General features: G+C 55.7%; 9 protein-coding genes across 9 annotated transcripts; 2 read left to right on the top strand and 7 right to left on the bottom strand.

Moving 5' to 3' along the window:
* Positions 1 to 601: 601 nt before the first annotated feature.
* Positions 602 to 934, top strand: JCM15063_006118 (uncharacterized protein; the record flags this gene model as incomplete). The annotated part of the gene is made up of 1 exon (XM_076680586.1): positions 602 to 934. The coding sequence occupies one exon, from the start codon at positions 602 to 604 to the stop codon at positions 932 to 934; it is 333 nt and encodes a 110-aa protein (XP_076532326.1).
* A 1,131-nt stretch (positions 935 to 2,065) lies between these two features.
* Positions 2,066 to 3,079, top strand: JCM15063_006117 (uncharacterized protein; the record flags this gene model as incomplete). Its single annotated transcript, XM_076680585.1, has 1 exon — positions 2,066 to 3,079. The coding sequence occupies one exon, from the start codon at positions 2,066 to 2,068 to the stop codon at positions 3,077 to 3,079; it is 1,014 nt and encodes a 337-aa protein (XP_076532325.1).
* A 385-nt stretch (positions 3,080 to 3,464) lies between these two features.
* SHO1 (osmosensor SHO1) lies at positions 3,465 to 5,041 on the bottom strand (the record flags this gene model as incomplete). The annotated part of the gene is made up of 8 exons (XM_076680584.1): positions 3,465 to 3,613; positions 3,694 to 4,156; positions 4,229 to 4,301; positions 4,366 to 4,415; positions 4,481 to 4,560; positions 4,628 to 4,765; positions 4,847 to 4,917; positions 5,010 to 5,041. The coding sequence occupies 8 exons, from the start codon at positions 5,039 to 5,041 to the stop codon at positions 3,465 to 3,467; spliced, it is 1,056 nt and encodes a 351-aa protein (XP_076532324.1).
* A 554-nt stretch (positions 5,042 to 5,595) lies between these two features.
* On the bottom strand, positions 5,596 to 6,396 carry ATP20 (F1F0 ATP synthase subunit g; the record flags this gene model as incomplete). Its single annotated transcript, XM_076680583.1, has 4 exons — positions 5,596 to 5,783; positions 5,878 to 5,962; positions 6,068 to 6,093; positions 6,174 to 6,396. 4 exons carry the CDS (start codon positions 6,394 to 6,396, stop codon positions 5,596 to 5,598), a joined length of 522 nt encoding a protein of 173 aa, XP_076532323.1.
* Positions 6,397 to 7,594: 1,198 nt separating this feature from the next.
* On the bottom strand, positions 7,595 to 9,143 carry QRI1 (UDP-N-acetylglucosamine diphosphorylase; the record flags this gene model as incomplete). The annotated part of the gene is made up of 2 exons (XM_076680582.1): positions 7,595 to 8,481; positions 8,555 to 9,143. 2 exons carry the CDS (start codon positions 9,141 to 9,143, stop codon positions 7,595 to 7,597), a joined length of 1,476 nt encoding a protein of 491 aa, XP_076532322.1.
* A 525-nt stretch (positions 9,144 to 9,668) lies between these two features.
* JCM15063_006113 (uncharacterized protein) lies at positions 9,669 to 10,280 on the bottom strand (the record flags this gene model as incomplete). The annotated part of the gene is made up of 2 exons (XM_076680581.1): positions 9,669 to 10,107; positions 10,186 to 10,280. 2 exons carry the CDS (start codon positions 10,278 to 10,280, stop codon positions 9,669 to 9,671), a joined length of 534 nt encoding a protein of 177 aa, XP_076532321.1.
* Positions 10,281 to 11,089: 809 nt separating this feature from the next.
* ADP1 (putative ATP-dependent permease ADP1) lies at positions 11,090 to 14,991 on the bottom strand (the record flags this gene model as incomplete). The annotated part of the gene is made up of 11 exons (XM_076680580.1): positions 11,090 to 11,191; positions 11,263 to 11,324; positions 11,391 to 11,533; positions 11,604 to 11,996; positions 12,081 to 13,503; positions 13,560 to 13,641; positions 13,716 to 14,149; positions 14,225 to 14,371; positions 14,436 to 14,531; positions 14,600 to 14,671; positions 14,739 to 14,991. The coding sequence occupies 11 exons, from the start codon at positions 14,989 to 14,991 to the stop codon at positions 11,090 to 11,092; spliced, it is 3,207 nt and encodes a 1,068-aa protein (XP_076532320.1).
* A 491-nt stretch (positions 14,992 to 15,482) lies between these two features.
* JCM15063_006111 (serine/threonine-protein kinase) lies at positions 15,483 to 19,341 on the bottom strand (the record flags this gene model as incomplete). Its single annotated transcript, XM_076680579.1, has 4 exons — positions 15,483 to 17,195; positions 17,263 to 17,996; positions 18,068 to 18,184; positions 18,258 to 19,341. The coding sequence occupies 4 exons, from the start codon at positions 19,339 to 19,341 to the stop codon at positions 15,483 to 15,485; spliced, it is 3,648 nt and encodes a 1,215-aa protein (XP_076532319.1).
* A 768-nt stretch (positions 19,342 to 20,109) lies between these two features.
* Positions 20,110 to 20,866, bottom strand: JCM15063_006110 (putative quinol monooxygenase; the record flags this gene model as incomplete). The annotated part of the gene is made up of 5 exons (XM_076680578.1): positions 20,110 to 20,178; positions 20,254 to 20,276; positions 20,354 to 20,420; positions 20,504 to 20,616; positions 20,851 to 20,866. The coding sequence occupies 5 exons, from the start codon at positions 20,864 to 20,866 to the stop codon at positions 20,110 to 20,112; spliced, it is 288 nt and encodes a 95-aa protein (XP_076532318.1).
* Between the last annotated feature and the right edge of the window lie 357 nt (positions 20,867 to 21,223).

The following is a 21,223-nucleotide window of genomic DNA, read 5'->3' as shown; positions in this document are numbered from 1 at the left end:
GACCTCCACTGCGTTCCTGCAGCACGCGAGCTCGAGCTCAGTCCCGACCAGACTCGCACGTATCCTCGGGAACGACATTGTGAGGAGCAGGACGAGGGTTCGAGGTGTTCGTGACGTTACTTTACCTTTTGTTGGGGCAGTCATGCTTCCACAGCATCAGGAGAAACTGGACTCTAAGGAGGCCGTCAACCGTTACTCAGGGATGGCGAAAGGAGCGTAAGAAGGATCAACAAAGACTCCGTGCAGAGCAACACAGACGAAAGCATCCTACGATTGTACTCGAAGTTCTGTACGAACCGAGCTGAGGACGGGAGAATTGTTTCCGGCGAAGGAGCTGTGGGCATCGGGAGGCGGTGACGATGGTCGAGGAAGGAGAACGGACCCCCTGAGCAAGGATCCCTTCACCGACGCTTGGTCACCGTGCGGGAACATCCTCAATTCTGTCTAGCGCTTGGGCCTTTCGACAACTACTCTCGGACCTACCGAAAGGTCTGTGCTGCTTGGCGAACACCTTGCTCAGCGCGTAACGCCACTCGACCTCTCAGTCGCTCCTTGCTTCTTTACTCGCAACTCGACCTGGACAACCGCTACTGTGCACGATATGAGCACCGCGAACCACAACCTCGATGCCGAGCTACATCAGAGCTTCGACAGGCTGATGGAAGATCGTCATGAGTACACCGCACTCTTGAGCGTCGAAAAGCTGAAGCTGGAGAAAGAGGCACAACCTGCGTCGTACAACGACCTGGTCCTCTACTGCCAGTACATCTGGTCAAATCTCATGCTCCATCTCGACGAATATGCCACAACTCGCGTCGCCGGCGATGGTAAAGTCCCGGGCAGGCTCTTGAAGGTAGCCGTGCTGGTGTCTTTGAAGCAGGTCATCAAACTCGTCGAGGAGAAGAAGCTCCTCAAAGGCAAAATCGTGGGTTAAATAACATCCCATATACTAGTACATTTTGTCCTCGGCTGACAGGTTGGGAATCGCAAACTAGTGGGGAGAAACCGAGAAGCTTAGGCGTTGGATCGTTGAGTCTCGATGTTGCACGCTGACCCTGCCGAGGCGTACGCTGACGAGCTGCATTCTCTTTTCCGAAGCCTGTTTCGTCTTCGCCACATCCGGCTCCTCCTAAGCGAGGATACCCTGTACGTGAAGCAACACGGACACTCGAAATGTATGCATAGCTGACAAGCTCGCTCACGAACAGCGCGGGGAAACCAACTCTCGGAACCGAGCTCCAGAAGCCTTTCAACCTCGACCTCGACGCATGGAGACTACGGACGTCAGGTTGGAAGGGCAATGGGTATGTCTATAGCTCGCTTCGAGGAGCCGTCGACGAGTGTCTGACGTGGGCTGCACTAAGCAGTAGTAGAATGACCGTATGGCCGGGAACGCAGGGACCTACCCAATAGCGCCTGCATTAGCAAGTTGAATATTTGTTCCAGCGTGCTATACTCTAGGGCGATCCCTTCAATCGAACAGCTTGTCTGCTGTACGTCGACGGATGGAGAGGCAGTATTTTCGAGACCGAGACAAGCGTTACCTGAGCGACCGCGCAAATGCCATCTCACACGAGCCAGGGATAGTCATTGTCGGCGTGCCGGCGTATCTGGCGGTTGAATAGCAGCGAGACTGGCCGGCATTGAGAGAATGCGAGAGAGCCTGTACGAAAGCGCGGCCGAGCGCTATATGTTCCACCTGAACATGTTGGCAGCAAGCTCGGCAGCAACCTCCTCAAAGCATGTCCGATTTCACCGAGGGCGACAGTTCGCTCAAGACGAGGATATCGTGCGAGACCCGAGACGAGCGAAAGAGTCGGGTGATCGGCGGAGTGAACAGAAATAGCGGTCGGCCACGAACGCGATAACCGATACACAAGACAAGACCTGACTCAGTAATTGTACAGCGAGAAAAGTAGTGTTGAGTGTAGAGACAAGGCATCAACGTGAACCTTTGCGTACCAATCGAGGCTCGACTCTATCGACCCGCTCGTCACGCGTCAAGTGAGCCCGCGACCCATCCCAAATTGACTGGACTGGATCACTGACACTTTATCACCGCAGCATGTTTGCACTCAAAGCCGCGAGTCGCCTGCCCGCGACTTCATCGCAACTTTCCCTCACGCGATCTACCCTCGTCCGACACCTCGCGACGGAACCATCAGCAGACTCAGTCAGCGTGCACGAGGTGCAAGGACGAGAACGTCAACGGTCTATCCGCAAAGTGAGCGAGGAGGGAGGCGCACACTCGCAACTTATCAACCTCGCCGTCAAGCACACCGCCGCGAGAGCGAATCCCTTAGGAGGTTCGACTACGAAAGAGTCGAGGCTTGAACAGGCGAGGCGACAGCTGCAAAGGAAGAAGGCCGAACAAGCGCAAGCCTCAGGAGCTCCTTCCCCATCTCCTTCTGCGCAACGAGCTGGCAACAACCCGAGACCGTTCTCGCCTCGTCGACCTCAAGGTTCGAGCACCGAGGAGTCGCGCCAACCTGCGCGTGTGAACCCTGCCACCGATGCTCTCGCACTTTTGCGCGGTACTGCCGAACGTCGACCGTTCAACCCTCGATTCCCCAATTCCCCCGCGGTCGGTGCTCGCGCTCCTCGTACATCGCCTCGACGGAACGGTCCCAACTCTTCCAATTCGAAACCTGGCAACAACAACAACAACAAGAACCGTAACGCTCGTCGACCGAACTCGAAACAGGGCGGCGCCGCATCGGGAGGGTTCTCGGCCGCAGACACTCAACCTCTCGTACCTCCTGCAGGAGTGTCGTACCCGTCGATCAACCTCGCGCAATTGTTGAAAGCCGACTTGGCGACGAAAGCGTTGCAAGTGCGACAAGTCGTCGGAGCTGCCGGACTCGCAGATTCGGACAATCAGCAGGAACGGGAACTTGCGAGGAAAGTGTTGAGTGGAGATTACTCGCAATGGACCGCGGTCGAATCGACACAAGGCAAGGGAAAGACCAACAAGGAGGGATCTGCGGTTGAGCATGCGAGAACGTTGTTGACGAGGAACCCGAGTGTCGGACTCGAAGGAAGGGAGGTCATCCTCGACAAGCTCAAGCAAGTGCTGTAGAATCCTCTCGCTTGAAACCTTTTGTCAATGTGCCTACCTGGTTCGAACCGAGCTCGTCCCGAGTTCTGCTCGCCTCGGGAAAACAGCATTTACGAACGGGCCTGATTTGATGTTGCATGAGAAGGGGGTAAATACGATTCGATACAAGATGAGGAGAAAAACGCAAAAGAAAACTACACAAGAAAGAAGGACAGCAGACTGAACGGCGCACATGAGGAGGTAGGTCGAAGAGAGGGTATCAGGATTAAGGAGCGATTTTTCCCGTTTGGGCGGACTAATATAGAAGAAAGAAAATAGAGGTTCAGGGTCAAATTGGGAGGCGATCGCACAGCAAAAGTCGAGGGCAAGAAGTCCGTTCGCAGCCATGGACGCCTGTCATATCTGATCAGACCAGGACAAGGTAGTTGGACGGGACGATGCCTTTCGTGTTGTCCGACTTTCTCGCTTGCCACCATTTGCCCGAGTTGTCGAGGATGTCGAGGATCTCTCCCTTGGCGAACGAGATCTCGTTGGGATCGTCAGGCGAAGCCGAGTCTGGTAAAACGGGCAAAACCGATTCTCGAATCAGTCCGATTCGTTGTACCCAAAAAAGCGGAAGGGACCTTGGAACGTACAGGAGTAGAGTGCCCTCGCTTTGAGGACAGCATACTCGGGCGCGACATGACCGTTGTTGGGGTCGACGTGACCATCGAGCAGGGCACCATTCTCCATTCCTCCCATGCCAAGATCGGCAACACTCATGGTTGCCTGTTGGTGTTGCTGACCTTGGGCATGGGCGTGCATACTGCCAGGGGTCTTGATACCTTGGTATCCTCCTCCACCCGAGTAGCTGACCGCAGCGGTAGATCCTCCTGGATGCGACATGCCGAGCTGACTCTGGGATCCGATCGCGTTGCCGTGTTGGCGCGACATGATCGAAGCGTTACCACCTGCACCTCGACGAGTCGATCCCGGGCCGCCACCGACGGTCGAAGCGGCACTCGAGATGCGGGACGAGAATGAAATCGAGGAACCCGTATCGAGGAGATTCGGCCAGAACGTGTTTGGCTCGGAAGTCAGGTACAGGAGCCAGAGAATCTGCACGATAGACATCAACAATCAGAATTTGTCTATCTCTGATCAAGATTCCCTGAGGCCTAGAGGGCTCACGTCGACGATGGCAAGCATGAGCCATCCGGATCCGACTGCGAGCTGGAACGAGGTCGTGTTGAAGATTCCAGAGCTGCAAGAATGAAACTTCAGCCTCTGCAGGCCCAATTGGCATTGAGTTCGGACGAGGGACTGACTTGACTCCGATGACGGCCATTACAACCGCAATGGCCAGGAAAATCGAGAGCTGTAGCCAGGTGATCTATTCCTCAGCGCCTGTTGTATAGTGACCAAGTCGAGGTGTGACTTTACCTGGAATCGGTTAGATCCAAGAGTACCGCGCGCGAGCGTGATAAAGACTCCAAGGTTGATAAACATTTGCAAGAAGATGCCTAGTCGTGGTGATTGTGAGCCTTTTGCTGTACGCTCTTCCTCAGCGTTAATTAGGTAAGGACTCACCGAACCAAGGGGCTCCTACTACCGAGCCTGAAGCGTTAGGCTGCGCATGATCTGCAGCGGAGCGACCCTGATCAGTGATAGGAACAGACAAGACACCAAGCGGGTCTGGCTCCTCACGTTTCGATTCAAGGACGATCTCTGCAGACGAAAGCGAGGTCATGTCAGTTTTGGTGTCGAGAGGAAGAACCTGAACCGCGAAAGGGAGATGGGTCGACTCACGTCCGATAAAAGCGGTCCACCATCCCGCGAGAGCGACGAGATTCGACAAGAGGAAGAACGGGTGCGAGAATCTGCGGGTCGTTCGAGGAGGTGGGAACAGGAAGGACGAGACAATGAGCGGAGGCAAGTTCGGCAAGTGTGACAGTGGGGACTGTGCACTCACATCGGGCGAAGGTCGAAGCCTGATCGTGCCATGGTAGAGGTACGTGCAACCGACCGGCGGGCAGACAGAGCGAGAGAAGTGCGCTAGCGACGGCAAGTTGCTTGAATCCGGAGAGCTGCTGGCTCTGAACTTGATGAATCCTCTCTCTCGGCTGAGTCGCTGCGATGCGGTCAGCTAGACTGAGTGTCGGTAGCGGTAGCGGTCTGCGCCTGACTGTCGCAAAGTCGGATGGTCTCGAGTCCCGGCGGAGTAGGGTGCGTTCCGGAACCGAATGAATACTCCAAGCCTCTTTTAATGACAGTTTCCCTTTTCGAATGCCTCCGCTTTCGGCAAGTCCAATTCTAGACCTCACAAAAGGATTGTCTGAACAAATGAAAAGGGAACGTGCTTCGCAAGCAAGAATCGCCGCACACACGAGGAAAAATAAGAAAAAGACTTTCAAAGTTGGGCAAAAAAGAAGAGGAAGAGAGAAAGGTGAGGATTTTTTGGGGGGGTCGTCCATCTACTAGCTATCCGAACCAGGTACTAGGCAGCTCACAAGGAGCGACTCGTCGCTCGCCGCGACCGGCGCACGCTTGATCGAGATTTAGGTCAACTTGGCGTACTTGCTCTCGTCCAGCTCGTAGCCGACGACGTGCCTCCTGCCAATCATCTCTCCGATCGAGAAGATGCCGTACGCCTCGACCGCGTACAAGGCCCAACGCTTGTACTCGCCCGACTCGTACAGTTTTTGCCAGAACGAGAGATGCGGGGCTTGTCGGAAGAATTGTTGGTCTAATCCACGTGCAAGATACTGTGTGTCAGTGCATGATCCTGATTCGCGTGGATGTGAATGCGCCAGAAGGAAGGAAAGGCAGGGCAGGCTCACAGGTGTACGAGACGGACGAGAACGAAGGAGGCGAGAGCTTCTCGGCCTGGTACACCTGCTTGGCGAACTCCTTGGCAACCGAAGCCTGTTCAGTCGTGAGCAAACCAAGTCAGTCGAGGGGATTCAGCGAGGTCGATCGGGTAGGTCGATCTCGTTCGACGTCGAGAGAACACAAGGAGTTTGCACGCACGTTGTAGAAGATGGGCTGCTTGTACGCTGTACCGGCAGGCAAGAGCAACAGTCGTCAGGGTGGAACCGCGGCGACTCGGAATCAGATCAAGGATCGGGGAACGTACAGCCGAGAGCGTTGCCAATCGTCTGCTGTGCGGATCCCCAGAGCTGGGACGCACGCTGCGAGGCTTGACCGGCAACCTCCTTGGCCTTATCAGCGGCTTGCTGGGCCTTCTGGGTCGCTTGCTGCGCCGCCTGTTCCGTCGAAGGCGCAGACGACGCTTGACGGAACTGCTGTCGGGCAGGGCGCGCCGATCGCGAGAGGGTTGCTCGGACAGAGGAGAACATCACTGGTCACTCGAAGGTCGAGACGGAACGCTGGCGGGCCGAGGGGAGCAGGTGGGACTGTGACCGCAACTGGCGAATCTTGCCAAATACAACGCGATTACATTTGACCCTGTTCTTATCGGAATTGCAACAGCGTCGACTCGGCTCGAATCGCAAATCGCGCTCTGCTTTCCCTTCTCTTCAACACCTCGCTCGCTCTGGCTGCTCGACTGTTTACATATCTACGACGCCTGCTTGACTCGACTGGTTAGTTACCTCTCTTCCTCCTCCGCCTCTGCACCCTCTCCGTCGCGCGTTGGCAAAGACGAGTTTTTTTGAATCAACCCTTGAGCGGACCAACAAGCATGACTCGCTCTGCGCCTGGCTGCCTATGTGGGACTCAACATACAAACACAATACACTGAAAATCCTGAGCCATTCACGCGTGAACGCACCCGACTAGCACCTGAATCGATTCGAACTGCGTCTGGACCTTCGAGCTGACCTCTTTCGTCTCGCTTCCTGCTATTAGATTCTCTATTTGACAGCTTGTTCCTTCCATCACTCGACTCTGACGTCCTTCCATCACTCGACTTTGACGCCGCCGGTTCTTCTCATCTACATCATTAGCTGTTCTGCAATATATGCGTAGACCGTACGTTGCCTTCTCTGCTCACGCTCTATGCCCTCGAATTCGTCCCCCCTTGTCCTATTCCGTCTCGCGCCCTCCCTCTTTCCTACGATCCAGAAGGCTATGAAGGATTTATAACGATTAGTCTTTCCGATTCCGAAGGGTTGATCACGTATCTTTCCCTTCGCTGCGGACAATTCTCGCAAAGAGTTCTGCTGAGCCGTCCCCTTCAACACAACCTCGTTTACGACTAGAGCAAAAAAAGCCCGAACTAACAGTTTGCAAAGACCGGAGACTGACCCAGAGCTTGATGTTCTATAGACTCGACCGCGACTGTTGCCACATCGACCGCGACTCATCTCACCTCGAATGCCTGCCACTTGCTGTGACCGCTTTTGAACTCGCTACGCTTCGCTAGATCTTTTTAGATGCAATCTATCTTGATCTGTCCTTTATTGTTTCCGACTCGCTTTGTCTCGGCAGCGAATCAGCTCCTATCGAGAGTGCACGGACGAATATCAATCAAGTGTCTTTCATGATTTGGGCACAATACAGACGAAAACGAAAGAAACAGATAAATTTGCGTCTTTATGCGAATTGCTTGAGGTCTTCGATCGATTCGGCAACTCCGCTCTTCGTGAGCTTGAGACCTTTCACGCCTTCGAGTCCTTCACCAGCGTACGTCACGAGTGGGCTCAACTCGACCTCGACCCCTTGCTCGAGCTCGACTCCGGCAGCCTTCAACCACTTGTTCTGTTCGGCCAACAGGTCCCTCCTACTCGTCTCGGGATCGTCCGATCCAGTTCCAGGCGCGTTCTTGAGTGGCGAGAACTCTTCACGACGTTCGGCTTCGAGGAGTGCGAATTTTGGCACGAACGGGAACACGTCAAACACGAATTGCTCGAGTTTCATACCGTTTGGTTTCGTAGGTTTGACCACCGATTTCGTCTCGAGGTCGACGTGTGGGATCTTCTTGCGCGCAATGTGGAACGGCATCTTGGTCTCGTCGTAGCGTGCGACCTCTTCGAGGAATTCGCGCGTGTAGAAATGGTTCGCAATGTTGGCCGCACGGAACGCGAGGTCTCCATTCGGTTCAGTACGCTCGGCCATCACTTTCGAGATTTCAGAGTACTCGACGACGGCGAATTGTCCCTGACGTTGAGCGACGACTCCTACCGATTCAGTCGCGATCGTCTTTTTGACGACTTTGGCACCACAGTCGGCTCCGCGAGCGATGCAGTATCCGAGGAAGACTGGGTCCGCAACGCGCACGAGGCAGTTGTCGACGCAGTACGCGTGCAGGTACGAGATGTTGCGCGCAGCGAGATCCGACAAGACGGTGCGTGCCGGGTCCGCGGGAGCAAGCGGCGCGCGGAGAGCGGCGTACAGTCCACCGTTGCCGTCAGGGGCGACAGCGACAGACGAAGGGGTGTCGAGGAAGATCTTGCCATCGTCCGTCAGGCAAGGGAGAACGCCTAGACACGAACGGGGGATCGGTTCAGTATGAGCCAGATGGACTCTCGAGTATAGAAAAACTCGATCATGTACCTTGTTCAAAGAATACGATTTGAGATTCGTTCAGGCCAAAGTACGAGTGCTGGCGGAAAAAGTTCTCGGTCGGCTTGCGCGTCGGTCCGCTCGTCATGATGTACCACGGGATGGATTGAGTCGCACCAGCCACGACCTCGAGGCGCTTGATGCGCTCGGCCTGCAGTTGGAACAGGCTCTTGTGGCTCGGCAGACCAATATCATAGCAACCCTTGGGCGCCGAGCTACCGAGGCGGGTTCCCTGCCCGCCGGCCATGAGCAGTACTCCGACTTTGCCAGCTCGGATCGATTCGAGTCCGACCGAGTTCCACTCGCTTGCCTGCTGTTTTTGTCCAATGACGGTACCGACACACTCGGCCGGAGGAGGCGAGATGTCGTCCGAGGTCGAAGCGGCAGCGTCCTTCTCGGCTTTGAGCGCGGCAGCATGAATCGCGTTCACGCGCTCTGGGTTGATCGTTTGCAATTGTTCGTAGAGCGACGCTTGTTCGTCGGGCGAGAGTTGATCGTAAAAAGTCAGGACGTGGTCTTGCTTGGCTGCTTGCCACCGCGTGCGCAGGGATTCGAGGTCGGAGGCGCTAGGTGCGGGCATGGTTGAATGAAGCTGGGTGGATCTGCTCCAATGCAATCCATCAGCGTTACTGAGCACGAAGCTGGTCCCAACAGTCTCCTCTCGAGCGGCCTGAATGCTCGACACGCTGTCGCGCAGGATCGATGACACGATATTCCGAGAGGCGGTACCGCCTTAGGGTTTATCTCCACATAAAAGCAGTGGGAAGGGCTCACGTTAGGCAGCGTGACTAGAAAGGGTAGATTGAGCGAATTTTAGCCAGAACAGTCGAGTCTGGTCGAGGTCGATGACAAGGTTGAATGATGAAACCGCGACGCGGCCTCCGCTTGCTCCTGCAGCTTGCTTCCGCTCGACATACTGTGCGGCCGCTCTCTAGCAGTGCAAAAGCCACTCTCGTCACTGGCGGCTATTCTGTCTCAATCGAAACTCGGTGCTCTGCCGCGCTTCCCGATCTTTCCCTCCCGGCTCGAAGACTCTCTTGACACGCTCTCCGTGCAGTCACTCCTGAGAATGATCTGGACACACCACTGTACAAGATTCATCCCGCTACTCCCGTTTCTCGACCAATGTCTCCTGCGAATCCGTCGTACTTCGACTCCAGTCGCGCTCCATCATTTGCTTCTTCTCGAGCACGTCTCCAAGTCGTTCGCGTAGCTGACGTTGTTCAGCCCATGCAGACGCCCTCTCTGCCCTACGTCGTTCTCGCGCCGCTCGATCACGTTTGAGCAAACCCCACACGAGTCCTCCGAGTGCCGCCAAGACCGCGATCACGACAAACGCTACCGCCCATGCTGGAGTGTGTCGAGGTGTACTCGGTGGAGGAGAACACGTACTCGACGTCGTTGAACAGATCTGTGACGAGCATGAACGGTCGGACGCGCATGGTGCATGGACCGGGAGGAACGAGACGCAGGTTAGAGACCGCGGGTCACAGTAGTTCCCGTTGACGCAGTTGTCTCGTGTTACGACATCTGTATAAGCGGTTCTACAGCATCACAGAGAAACCAAAGGTGGGTCATTAGCGTCAAACATTCTTGAGCAGCAGAGAAACAATAGTACTCACCCATCATCTCCGTACCCGGTGTAGACCGTATTGCTCACCGTACATGCCTGTCCTGGTGCAACGTTGGCATAGACGCAGACCGAATTGAGACACATTGCCCCCCGATCGTTGGTCGGACTCGCAAGTATAGCTTGCAGATTGGGATCCGCAGGCGGTGCGCATTCGTCTGTTTGTTTTGTCATGTTTGGCATTTGTCATGACGCCTTTGAAAGGTAGAGACAGGAAGGAACCAAGTGGATATTGGCGTACCATCTCGATTCAGCTCGCACGCGCCATTGAGAGCTACGAGCGGACGACATTTGTCCCCTCGATCCGGACAGTACTCTCCTTCTTTACACAGTGGAGGCAACGTTGTGTTTCCGTACCTGGTACATCCATGAGAAATTTCAAGCGCTAGGTCTTAATGTAAGCGAGAGAGAGAGTTCAAGCTCACCCGAAAGGATATTCGTCTTTTCGGCATGTCCGGTATCCACATGTCCCACTGGTCGAAGTGGTGTCGGCGAGAGGGATACAGTACTGAGTCGCGTTACAGTCGGAGCCAAAATTGTGGGTCTGATCCGACAATCGATCGTTCGCGGTCGAGCACGCTTGCTGTGCGAGGACAGCCACTCTCGTAACCGAGAGTGCCAACAAGATCGTCCACAGTCGTTGGGACATCTGTACAGACCTACGCCGAAATGCTACAGATTGTTTGGTGAAGGGGACGCGAATCATCCGAAATAATACCCAGTTTCGATTTGGACCAGGTCTTACATCCCTTGAAATCAACTCATTTCGAATGTCGAGGAACAGCAGGTGCAAAGACATCATAGTAATAGGACACATTTATACATACAGAGCGGAGCTAGAATACAGAGGGTAACGTGACGAGCGATCGGGGAAAAATTCATGCTTTGGGCCAAGTCTATCGCTTTTCGCGAACAAAGACCACCAGAGACACGTACGAGATCAACGTGAAGGCCGCAAAGTAGATCGCCAACAGCGAAACATCCGGGAACCAGAACGCCTGAGATTCGATCAACAAGGCATGAGCGCATTGTCCAAACGAAGCAAACAGTAGTTAGCGCCGGGACTCACTTGCGCATGGAACCCGAACATGCTCAGAATCGTTGCGGCAGGCACCTCGATATCGACTCCGTCTGGATCACCGAGAAGAGGGTCAGCGCAAAGGAAAGAGCAAAGATGCTACGTTGGCGTTAACTCACATCGGTGATCGCGAAGTTGCAGATATCGCACTTCGTTCACGAGGAGCGCTTCGAACGCCGCGTGGAAGAACGACCACGTTTCGAGCCATCGAAGCCACGAGGGCAACTTGTCACGATTGATCAGCAAGCCTGCGAACAGGAGACTATCGTCAAGCAAAGATGATCAGCAATTCGGCCCATAAGGCATGTTGGATCTCCGAAAGCGCGACTGACTTGAAGAGCATGACGAGACTACCGACAAGGTTCGCGACTCCCGCGTTCTTGATCAAAATGCTGAGAAGCAGAACGACGCTCGAGGCCGAGAGGTTGAACAAGATGAGGACGAGGATGAACCTCCAGAACGAGTCGACTTGTGGCACGAGTCCAACAGGGTTGTAGACAATGGCGCCAAAGACGAATGCGGGAATCACGCGAAGGGGGATCACATCGAAGAGAAGCTTCGCAGCAAAGTACGTGAGCGGGTTGTAGTAGCCGTTCGCTCGTTCGCGGGTGAAGAGAAGTCGCTCGGACGAGAACGCAGCGAGCGTCGTGAGGCAGCCGAAACCGAACAAGGCGAGAGTGAAGAAGATCATTCCCATGCGGTTCTGGAAACCGGGAATGTCGTCTCTGTGACCAGATGATACATTCGTCAATAACCAGTGACACGCAGGGCGAACAGACAGGGCAGGAGGAAGAGGATAGTCTACTCACGTCAAGCCACGGAAAAGGAATGCACACATGCCCGCCGCAACCACCGCGACCGCATAATGAGAGAGCATGAGCATCGGATCACGGTAGAGGTTCTTGAACGATCTGCCGCTCAGGATGACGAATTGAGTCCACCATGTCGCAGCCTTGTAGTTCCTGAGCACGGGTTGATCGCTCGTAGCATGCCCGTTTGATTGGCCATTGGTACCGTCGACTTCTCTCCGAGTCTGCTCGAGTACATCGCTATCGGTGAAAGCGTTGACGAGCCGAGCTAGATGTGCTGGGAGGGGGGTCGAGGTTGGAGAGCTGCGTCCGGACGAAGAGCCCGAGAAGAGTTTCTTGGCTTGCCCGGCGATACTTGCTGGCGAATTCAAGCGCGAATCGAGTTCCGTATCGTCTGCAGCGGACGTTCGAGAGGTATCAACCGGTGCGGGACGAGCGCGTGCGACACCTCGCTCGGGATCTTGTTGGTTCGGGTCGTCCACTTGGATCAGGGAATCCGATTCAGGGGTCGAAGCGAGGGACTTTTCAGACATCGTGATGTCGATGAGATAATCGGCAATATTGAATCCAGGTGGACACGAACAGCCGATTCCTTCAAAGTATTGTTGAGCCCGATCCGCTTTTCCTGAATATACGACCTTGCCACTTGCGAGGAGGAGGAGCTTGTCGAAGAGGGCGACGATGTTGGACTGAGGTTGATGAATCGTGAAGACAACGGTGCGCTTGTAGTTGCGAGCGAGCTGCACGAGAGCCTCGACGACATTGTAAGCATTGTACGAATCGAGTCCAGAAGTCGGCTCGTCCAGGAAGAGGATCGAGGGCGACGTGACGAGCTCGCATGCGATCGACACCCGGCGTTTCTCGCCGCCCGAGATGCTCCTCCGTCCGCTCTCACCAATCCGACTATCCCGGATGCCGATGATACCCAACTCGTGCATCGTCTCGAGTGTTCGCAATCGTTTATCCTCGAACGACATGTCCCTCGGCAAGCGAAGAAGAGCCGAGTAGAGCACGGTCTCGTAAACGGTCAGGGTACCCATGAGCGTGTCCTCCTGGTCAACAAACCCGACAACTCTGCGGTACTCGGAGCTGGGAACTTTTCGACCGTTGACAAGGATCTGGCCTCCAACCGTGCCGCGTTTCGACTTGCGAGCGAGAATGTCGAGGAAGGTAGATTTGCCGGCACCGGAAGCACCGAGAACTGCCATGACTTCCCCTGGCTGAACTGCACCCGAGACACCATCGAGAACTCGGCGTCCTGACGAGAGGGTGTAGGTGATGTCCGAGAATTGTAGCGCGGCCGGGATGTGATCCTCGAGCAGAGACTTGCCATTGTCGCCTTGTCCGGTTGAAGGAAGTCGAATCCGGCCACCACGGAACGAATACTCGACGTTCGACTGTCCGCGTCCGGCGTACCAGAACACTGTCGATTGAACGATGAGCGGTGTACTCGTTCGTGCGGAGCTTGGGGCAACATACGGAACAACCCAATCAAGAGGACAGCTCCGACGATCGTGACGCTGACAATGACCCAAGTCTTGTCATTCGGTTTGGGTGGTCGCTATTTGAGAGGAAAAACTGTCAGTGCTCAGCGAGGTGAAGATACCTGAGATTCCAGCGAAACGAGGACCTCACGACGAAACCGGGCACTTCGCTCGAGCGCATACACTCGCCACTCTTGCAGTTCAACGTGATATAAGTATCACCAAAGATGTCGTTGATGAGCTGATTCATGGCGGGTTCCTCGAAGCGACTCGGTTCGCCCGTCTTGGTGGTGAACTTTCCCGGACCTTTGATCTCTTCCGTCAGGAATTCAGAGATGTCGACACTGCCATCTTCACCGCACAGCATCCTTCCAGGGATACAGGCACATTCGACCTGTTCACAACGGTACTCGGTTGTGTTGGTATCGAATCCAACGGTGTGGCTGGTCGTGCAGTTGTTGAGGCCGCAGTAGAACGATTCTTTGCGCCCGATCCAAAATTGGAAGCCGCACGACTCGTTCGGGATGTCGCACGTGAACGTCACTTGCGGAGGTCGTCCCGGGAGCATGTCGAGAATTTTGCGATCTAATGATCGAGTTTTCCGAGTGAGCTCGAAAATCAGCCGAGGAAAGCTAGAAAGTGAATCGGTTCGATGCTCACTGGTCACATCACACATCTGGTACATCTCCTTGACTCCGAAACCTTCTTTGTAACAGACAGCCTTGTCGTTATCGACATCTTCGGACCCCCGTAGGCGATCGTGGTCGCGATCGATGAGCGCTTCGCAAGCTTGATCGGTTTCGCAGACTGCATCTCCCGAAATCGATCAGAGCGTGCACATTTGAGCTTTAACGTAGAGCTGCGTGCGTACCGTTGCAATTCAATCCACTCCAGCCTGGATCGCATTCGCAATCGTCACCTTCTCGAGGGAACCGATGATCTTGTCCAGATGCGAGCGAGCCACACACTATCTCTCGAGCTCCTGCGTCGTCAGTCTCTGCGTTTTGGAACAGGGACGAAGCGATGCAGACTTGCGTGGTTTGGCGCAGTCTTCGCCACCGAATCCTGGTGGGCAGACACATTGACCGTTGTAATCGTTGCAGCGCGCTGTTTCAGGGACATGTAGAATCAGTCAAGTGCAAGATGAGCAATGTCGATCAGCCGTGGTACTGACCGTTGTTGAGGCATCCAAACGCGGGCAACACGCAATTGAACGGGTTGCACGGTGGACACTCCTCTGGCCGCTTTGGAAACAGTGCGGGAGCTGCGAGCTGTGCTGACTTTGAGGTCTGATACTGAAACGATGCGTTTGGAAAGGGGGAGAGGGCCTGCAGGAGTGCAGGCGAGTCGGGTTGATGAGATCGGGCTGTGGGGGAGAACGCGGCAGCAGCGAGCAGCGCCGCGTAGCCGCTCGTTCGCAAATGCATGGTCGACTGTCGGCACCTGTTTATAGCTTGTGAGCGCGCAGGCAATCCGGTAACAAACCCGATGAGATGAGAGAGGCGGGCGGGAGACTCGCGCGCGCCTCGCGGGCCGTCGTTTGAGATCGTCGACCGCCCGACGTAACCCCTGTCCATTCGCATCTCGCTCGCACGAGAGATTCTGGAACGCCTTCGTTGCAGGGTGCAAGACGGAGAAGAGGAACAACAGCAGCAGCAGAAAACCAGAAAACAGGGAAAAAAGAGAGAGGCGCGCAACATGGTATTCAGAAAGTCGAAGGGAAAGAGAAACAAGCAGCGACGAAAAGAAGACGATCCGAATACTTCAAGGGACAAGTCGTGTACAGTCTAGGCGATTGCGAGCAGCCGAGGCCGATTGGAATGGATCGAAAATTATGGACAAGAATGGAAAGAAAGACCAATGCATGGTGCGTAGAATAGAAACAGGCGAATTGGCGCATGCGATCGATCAACGACTTCTAGACGCTTGAGGGCGCTTGTTGCTGCGCTTGCTGAATAGTTGGAGCGCGTCGACGTCTCGTCACGACCACGAGCTCCTCCTCCATGTCATCGTCATCGGCAAGGCGGGGCTCCTGCGCGAGTCCGCTCCATTTGCGGTCGAGCACAGGCGATACGAGCGCCGAGTCGCGACGGACAGGAGGCAGTGATCGGTGCTCGAGCGGTTCAGGAGATGCAGGAAGAGGCGCGGCACGAGTTTCGACGGGCGAAGCTGCCGAGAGCGAAAATACCGGCGTCGGCGGCGGAGGGGGCAAATCTGTCCGCAGCGCTAGTGGAGCAGCGGGTGATTGCGCTTTGGGCGTTGCTTGGTTGTATTGCGCAAACACAGTCGCGTCCTTCTGTTTCGCTTCGAGCGGATCAACGTCGGGGCTGCTGTCGAGTCCAGTTGGCGGGGTCGCAGGGCTCGAAAATAGGGAGTGCGGATCGTCTCCGGCTCGAGTCCCGAGCGTGAAATCGGCAAAGTTGGGTGCGTTCCATCCGGAGAAATGATCGGCAGACGCCAGCGGACGATCGAACGCTTGCAATTCGTCGAGGTCGGAATCGTCTTCATCGTCATCAAAGTCGTCGTCGGGATCTGTGTCCGAGTACTCGAATTCGGTGAGATCGATGCCGCCCTCATCTTCATCTGGATCAACCTTGTTTGAAGAACGATCGTGACTCTTGCGCACGGTTCGACCAAAGGCGTCGTAATGCTCACGCGACTCGAACTGTTCGAGGACGCGATCCGAGGGCACAAATTTGGGCGAATCGATCGAGGTCATGTCTTGGCTATCGCACGATGCAGGCGTCACCGTTCGGGAACGAGTAGTACCTCCGGGCGTGGCACTGCCGAAACGCGAGAACATTTTGGTGAGAGTCCTGTGGCGTTGGCCAGAAGGCGTCGAAGCAAGTGATTGGTCGAAAGCATCACTGATCGCGTTTGGCGAAGACGACAAGACACCTCGGAGAGAGGGAGATCCCGGTGGCGGGGATACGCGCGAGTCATCATGCTGTTTGCTCGATCCAAGGAAGCGGGCAAAGTGACTGGATCGCCCTGCAGGACCGAAACGTCCCGCTGCGACGGAGGACGAGGAGACCGAGCGAGACAATTCCGGGAACGCAGTTGCATGCGTGAGAGCAGGCGAATGAGGCACTGTATCGTTGCCGTTGCGCTTGATCGAGCGGTTGCCCAACCCGCCTCTCAGTCCAATCGGAGCTGCGGGACTCGGGCTCCTCGGGGTCGAGGCTAGAGCTGCACTGCTCGAAATCACGCGGCGGAAGTCGGCTCCAACAAACTCGTGCGAGTCTTTCTTGCGCGAAGCGGCTGCATCGCTGGGTTGTCGACTAACACTGGCTGAACCACCGGTGTGTGTTTCTTCGACGCTGTGACCGGTTGAACTGTTGCTCTTGCTGCGCGACCTGCCATCTGGCTCGCGCTCGTCCGAATTTGTCGAGACATTGGTCCGGGTTGACTTGATACGCGAGAAAGCAGGGAATCGAGCGAGGGCGGCGTTGAGAGCTCGACGGATCCCGGGACGGTTCCTGATGGGAGGCAGCGTATCAACCATACCGCGCTCTTGGGTTGCATGCTGCAAGTCTTCTTCCGTCACGACAACATGGTCGGTCTGCGCAGGGTCTGTGGCATCGAGCCAAGCTCCAGGTGAGGAAAGGTTTCGAAGCACCCATGGGTGCGTCTGGAAGCGAACGAACAGAGGAGGTCAGTCAAGCGTATTGTACATAGCTAAATGAGACAAGGCTTACCTTGACTTGCTCGAGCGTGATTCGCTTGGTCGGATCCTTTTCGAGCAATCGCCCTAGCAGGTCTATCACTTCCCTTCCCTCGGTCCCTTCTCCACAACCATCCCAGCCGCTTCCAACTCCTGTCCATGCTTTCTCGACTCCCATTCTTTGTGGCACTCGGATCGATTCGTGCACGATCACGTTGTACAGCTCGTATTCGGTTCGGGCCGTGAAGGGAGTATCGCCAAAGAGCAGACAATAGAGCGTCACGCCCAATGCCCACACGTCGATGCCTTTGCCTACTGGGGGACGAGTACGAGGTTGCGATGGCGATTGCGGGGGAAGTGGCGGGGAGATGATCTTCGAAGTGAGTGGGATACCGTTCGGGCTTGTCGGAGGTGTATACACCATGTTGTGAGAGGACAATTGGAGGGACGACGAATTGATTGTGCTCGGGAAGTAGGCGTTTCCCTCATCTTCCGGAAGGTGAGGCTGAGACGGATGGGCAGTCGGAGTGGGCGTGTACTCGGCAGGGTGACAAAGTTCGGGTGCGAAAAATGCGGGACTGCCAGCAGTCTTGCGCAGAGCTTTGTCGTCTTCACCGTTCGGGGCTGGCGTGTCGTCCGGAGACGCGCGCAGGAGAGCATCGGAAACGTGAGAAACGCCAAAGTCGGAGATCTTGACGGTGCTATGATCCTCAGTCCACAAAAGGTTTGCGGGCTTGATATCTCGGTGAATGATACCTTGATAATGTACTGTGGTGCACATGGCTCGTGTGAGTCCTAGTGGTGGAATGGAGATCACACAAGTTCGAGCAAAGACGTACGATATTCGAGACCCAGGACCACATCCCTGAACGTGCGACGAGCCTCGTCGACCGTCAAGGTCGGCTGCTTGTTGTCGTCTTGCCATACAACCTGTCCTCCTGCCATGAATTCGAGCACTGTCCGCGAGAATGAAATCCCAGTCAGCGAGAACGGACAGGGCGCGTAAAGACCAGCACTGATCGGACGCACCCATGAACACCTTTTTGCTTTTGACGTCGTCGATCACTTCCTTGAGCCGGACGATATTTGGGTGGTCGAGGCGCTTCATGATTGCGACTTCGCGTTTGACCTTGTCGTCGGCACCAATACCTCCGCTGCCTTGCGTGCTCGCTTTACGGTTTTTGGCCATCCTGAGACTCTTGTGCCGCCCTGGCCCATCGCGAGCAACCGACTTGATCGCGCAGTACCGCACGCGACCTTCGTCAATGTCTTCCTCCCATCTCTCGCTCGCCGAGCGAGCATGTTTGGCGCCTCTGTGCCTACGCTGATTGTCTCTGACGTCTCCGCCCTCTTCAAGCTTTGTACCTTCGTCTTCCTCGCTCGATTCCCGCACGGAGGGTTCCGCGCACAGCCACACTTTGCCATGACTGCCTTGGCCGATCGTCTTGAGCCGGACATACTGGTTGACCATGCGTCGACCTTTCGAGTCGATGCTACTACTGAGCGTCAAGGTCGTCTTGGGCTCTCCACTCGCGCCTCCGATTCCGGCAGGACTGTCGTCCCTGAAAGCAGCCGGAGACGACCCTCGGCGGCCGAGGTAGCCCTGCGCGATCGCGTCCGACGTCGACGCGAACGGGAACGGGAACGATGCGCCAGTGGGCGGGAAGAAGGATCCAGACGCAACGGCGGACGAACTCGAGGCGGGCGGGAGGGGCAAGGCGTCGCAGAGTCCGGGCGACAACGGCGGGACGTAGTTTCGGGTACGCGAAGTGACCTGGAACCCGGCATTGGTCTTGCTCGAACTTGATGAGGCAGACCTGGTCGAGGCCGAGGTGGATGGGGCACGGCCGTTGTCGTCAGGCGAGGCCGGCGGTGGAGCGAGCGAGGGTGACTTGATGTGGGGGCTCGAAGCCGGGTTCGGCGAGTGGGTCAAGCTCGAGGGTGCCGTCCAGGGACTTGTGGGTGCGGTCGAGTCGCGCGAGAGGGCAGAGAGCGGGTGGGGCTCGGGTGAAGTGCCGCCGCTCGCGAAGGACGACAGCGAGTCGAGTCGAGACGAGCGCGAGATGCCGCCGCTGCTGCTCGAGTGCCCTAGCGCTGCATCAGCCACCGACATCGACCTGGTGGGGTAGTCGTCCTGCACTGCGCGAGATTGCCGAAGCGTGCGCTGGAGACTGATCGACGCTGTCAATTCCGGGGTGGGAGAGCTCGTTTCGCTCGCTTCGACTCGTTCAGCGCAGGCGCGACTCGCCGTGGGTGAAACTCTATCTCCAGCAGTCGAATCGAGAGTTGCGTGTGAGCGCGAGAATGCCGATTGTTTGTTGTTGCTCTCAAGAGACGCTGTCAGCTGCAACTTGACAGGGCCCATTCGCACGACTTCGCGTCTGTTCACGATTCGAAAATGTTCGCGTTCGTTGATCGTACAATAGTCTAGTACTCTTATGGCGTCAACTAGCTACCTGCGCCGTTGCGTGCGAAATTATCAAGAGATCCGCGGGTATCCCGTCCCGAGCGCTGATCATGGCAACAAAACGTCCCTCCGAGTAATGTACTGTACCGATCCATCGCTGAAGGCAAAAGGAAACTAGTGCCAGCCGAGGTCCATGAGATTCGGGGTTCTTCTTAGCTGTACGGTATCCGAAACTGTCTCAGGTCGCAACTTCGGAATTAGCGTCATGTTTTCCTCGGTGCCCCTGAACTTGACCGAATTTTCGTTCGCTGACTACTGTACTGTAAGAGCGATGGTTGGCTTTCTCGATCAGATGGAGCCGCAAGTGCCGAGACATGGGACAACGACGACGGATTCTGTTGCTATTGCGGTTTGCAGGCTTTGCAGCTTTTGGCATTCTAAAGACTATGTGCGGGTTCGATGGGTCGGATTACTTTAGAGCTCGTTGTAGCGTCCAAGTTCGATCGGGCGGACAAGCCAAGGGTCGACAGCAGGGTTGAAAGTCTAGAGCGAGAGATACATGGTCAGCATTGATCGTTCATCATCAATCATGGTTCCCGGACGCAAGGTTCGACTCACGGCCCAGTAAGGATTCTCGAGGTCTACCGAGGAGAGAAGCAAAGCGCGGTCGTCAGCAGCCCTTCGCGCGCTGTTTTGAATAAAGGGGAAGGGTTCTTACGGTACTTTTGGCTCGACTCGTGCTCGAAGCGCTCGACGATAGCAAACTTGGTAGGGTCGTTGACGTCCTGGGCACGTCGACACAAAGGCAGTGTCGATCAGCAAGATCGCACTTGTAACAGAGGCTGCACGGTTTGAAAGAGAGACTCACCTGGTGCACGAGCCAGTCGATCGTCTCCTTGTCCTTCCTGTAGATCTCGGCGGCTTCCTTGAGCTTGTTGACCATGTCCTCGACATGTTCGGGCTTGACTTGAGCGTGGCAGACTGTCGAGCAGGAGCGGAGAGGTTAGACTCGCTTTCGTTCTCCTGACCCGTTCCCCGCGAGTGTCGATACACGCTGCAATCTACTGTCGTAGACAGTCGTTTGGTGTGCGTGTACGCTCGATGCCAAGTCGACGTGGACATGGCAAACAGTTTCCCCCCGCATTCGTTCCGAACGAGAGCGAACCCGGATCTTCGAAGCTGGTGCAGCCCAAAGATGGTGACTATGCGCCTTACCGAGAGTGTAGACCATTGTTGTAAGCGGCTTGGGGTAGACTGGTGTAGGTGAAGGAGAAGAGAAACTTTCGTAATCGATGACCATGTCCCGCGATCGCGCGTCAGCTGTCTCTCTACTCTCGACAATATCCTTCAATCGCAGGTCATCGCCTCTTGCTTCGCTCACGAAGATCCGCCGACCGGAATTCATTGCAAAAAACCGATTAGCCGCGCCGCAAGGGTGAACGGTGAACGGCTCCTAACGAGCACCCCTCCGGAACGACGTGAACGCTCTCAGGCCTACCTTGTATATTACCGCCAGTACGATAATGACAAAATTACTTACGGATGAGAGATCCAGGATTCAAGTCGAGCCTATCCTGCCAGTTGCCTG

Source organism: Sporobolomyces koalae, assembly GCF_050403365.1.
Source record: "Sporobolomyces koalae JCM15063 DNA, S_koalae_JCM15063T_v1_ctg40, whole genome shotgun sequence".
Taxonomy (NCBI): Eukaryota; Fungi; Basidiomycota; class Microbotryomycetes; order Sporidiobolales; family Sporidiobolaceae; genus Sporobolomyces; species Sporobolomyces koalae.
The sequence above is the reverse complement of the archived record's forward strand: the minus strand, read 5'-3'. Positions and strand labels throughout refer to the sequence as shown.